This window comes from Arachis ipaensis, chromosome B4 (genome assembly GCF_059453495.1).
Source record: "Arachis ipaensis isolate K30076 ecotype BB chromosome B4, ASM5945349v1, whole genome shotgun sequence".
Lineage (NCBI taxonomy): Eukaryota > Viridiplantae > Streptophyta > Magnoliopsida > Fabales > Fabaceae > Arachis > Arachis ipaensis.
In genome coordinates, this window is record NC_142439.1 from 25,284,793 (window position 1) to 25,286,246 (window position 1,454).

The following is a 1,454-nucleotide window of genomic DNA, read 5'->3' on the forward strand; positions in this document are numbered from 1 at the left end:
GGAGGAGGGAGAGGTAGGAGACGGGGGTGAGCCAGGGGAGAGGCAGATGCGGCGGAGGGCGCGGGAGGCAGGATCTCGAAGAGGTTCCCCGTCAGAGAGACCCTGACAGCCCGCCAGCTCACGGTGCCGAGGATGCACACCAGACAGTTGGATCATTGTCAGGACCCATGCCTGGTGACTACTTGTCTTTGAGGCCACCTGGGTCACATCACTCAGAGGCCGGGACAAGTCACCAGGGCTCGAGGCCAGAGCCGAGCATTCATTTTGACATCGGCACGTAGTTTCAGATACCTTTCAGCCCATCAGATCTCGGACCACAGCCCGACTACCAGCCCATATTGGATACGCAGGACATGATCGATGTCATGTTGATGATGCCGAACTGGATGATGGGTGCCCTGTAGGGAGGTGATGACGGATTTGGAGATATGTTGACGATGCCACAACAAACCCAGCCATTCTCACAAATGCACACTACACCACCTCAGTCTGCATACTTGCCACGCCGCATCGATACTGATCAGTCTAGCGGGTCATCGTCGACTGCGGATTATGCTACGATGAGGGATCAGATGAGTACTCCAGTGCCTGGCCCGGTCCCTCCACTTGGTCGTGGTTAGTGAGATGTCAGACCACCTCCCTGTGGCACAGGTAGGTGTCTCGATCCTAGGCCACACGGACGACATGCCGGCCCACGTGGTGGGAGGCGAGGGCGGGGTTAGTAGCATCTAGTTCTTTATGATTGTTGTATGAAATTATGATCGTTATACAAATTTTATAAATAGATTACTGATGATGAAAATAGTAGTTATGTATGATATTATATATCACTGCGTTATATATGACGGCGACATACAACTTTTTGAATGACTTATAACATTGTAGTTCATGCACAGAAATAATTTAGTTAACGACATATAACATTATAGTTCATGCAAACATTAATTTATTTAAAACAACTACAATTATCGTTGACTAGAAGATGCCCCTGCATCACCAAGAGGAGTTCAAGTCCTCCGCGTGTGCCCGCTTTGGCGGCACAATCCGCACCGCTTCTCGCCGTTATGCTCAACATCATCCATGTTCTTACGAATCCTGGAGCTCACTGGCCGACCTCTCTTCACTCTCATCGTCCGAGGGTTGGGACGGATTCGAGGACCGTCATACGATGGCCAGTCATCCACGTGTCCTATTGGTCGAAACTCTAATATGTAAATATTGAAGACCGATTCTATGCGGTACACAGGGTGAACAAACCGCCTCCAATCAAGCCTTGCATGAGAGCAAGCTGCAAGCACGTGACGACGAGGAATATAAAGAGCCTGAAAATACCCACAATCACACTTGCACTCATCAAGCAGCACCTGATAATTCTGTTGCCTGGATCTCGGAACTGCCACTAACTCTTCAACCGGGAAGTTTGTCCTGGACCGATCAAACTGGTAAACATTCAT

General features: G+C 49.8%; 1 protein-coding gene across 1 annotated transcript; it reads right to left on the minus strand.

Moving 5' to 3' along the window:
* Positions 1–1,007: 1,007 nt before the first annotated feature.
* Positions 1,008–1,454, minus strand: LOC107636326 (uncharacterized). The gene has a single exon (XM_016339845.1). It carries the CDS (start codon positions 1,452–1,454, stop codon positions 1,008–1,010), a length of 447 nt encoding a protein of 148 aa, XP_016195331.1.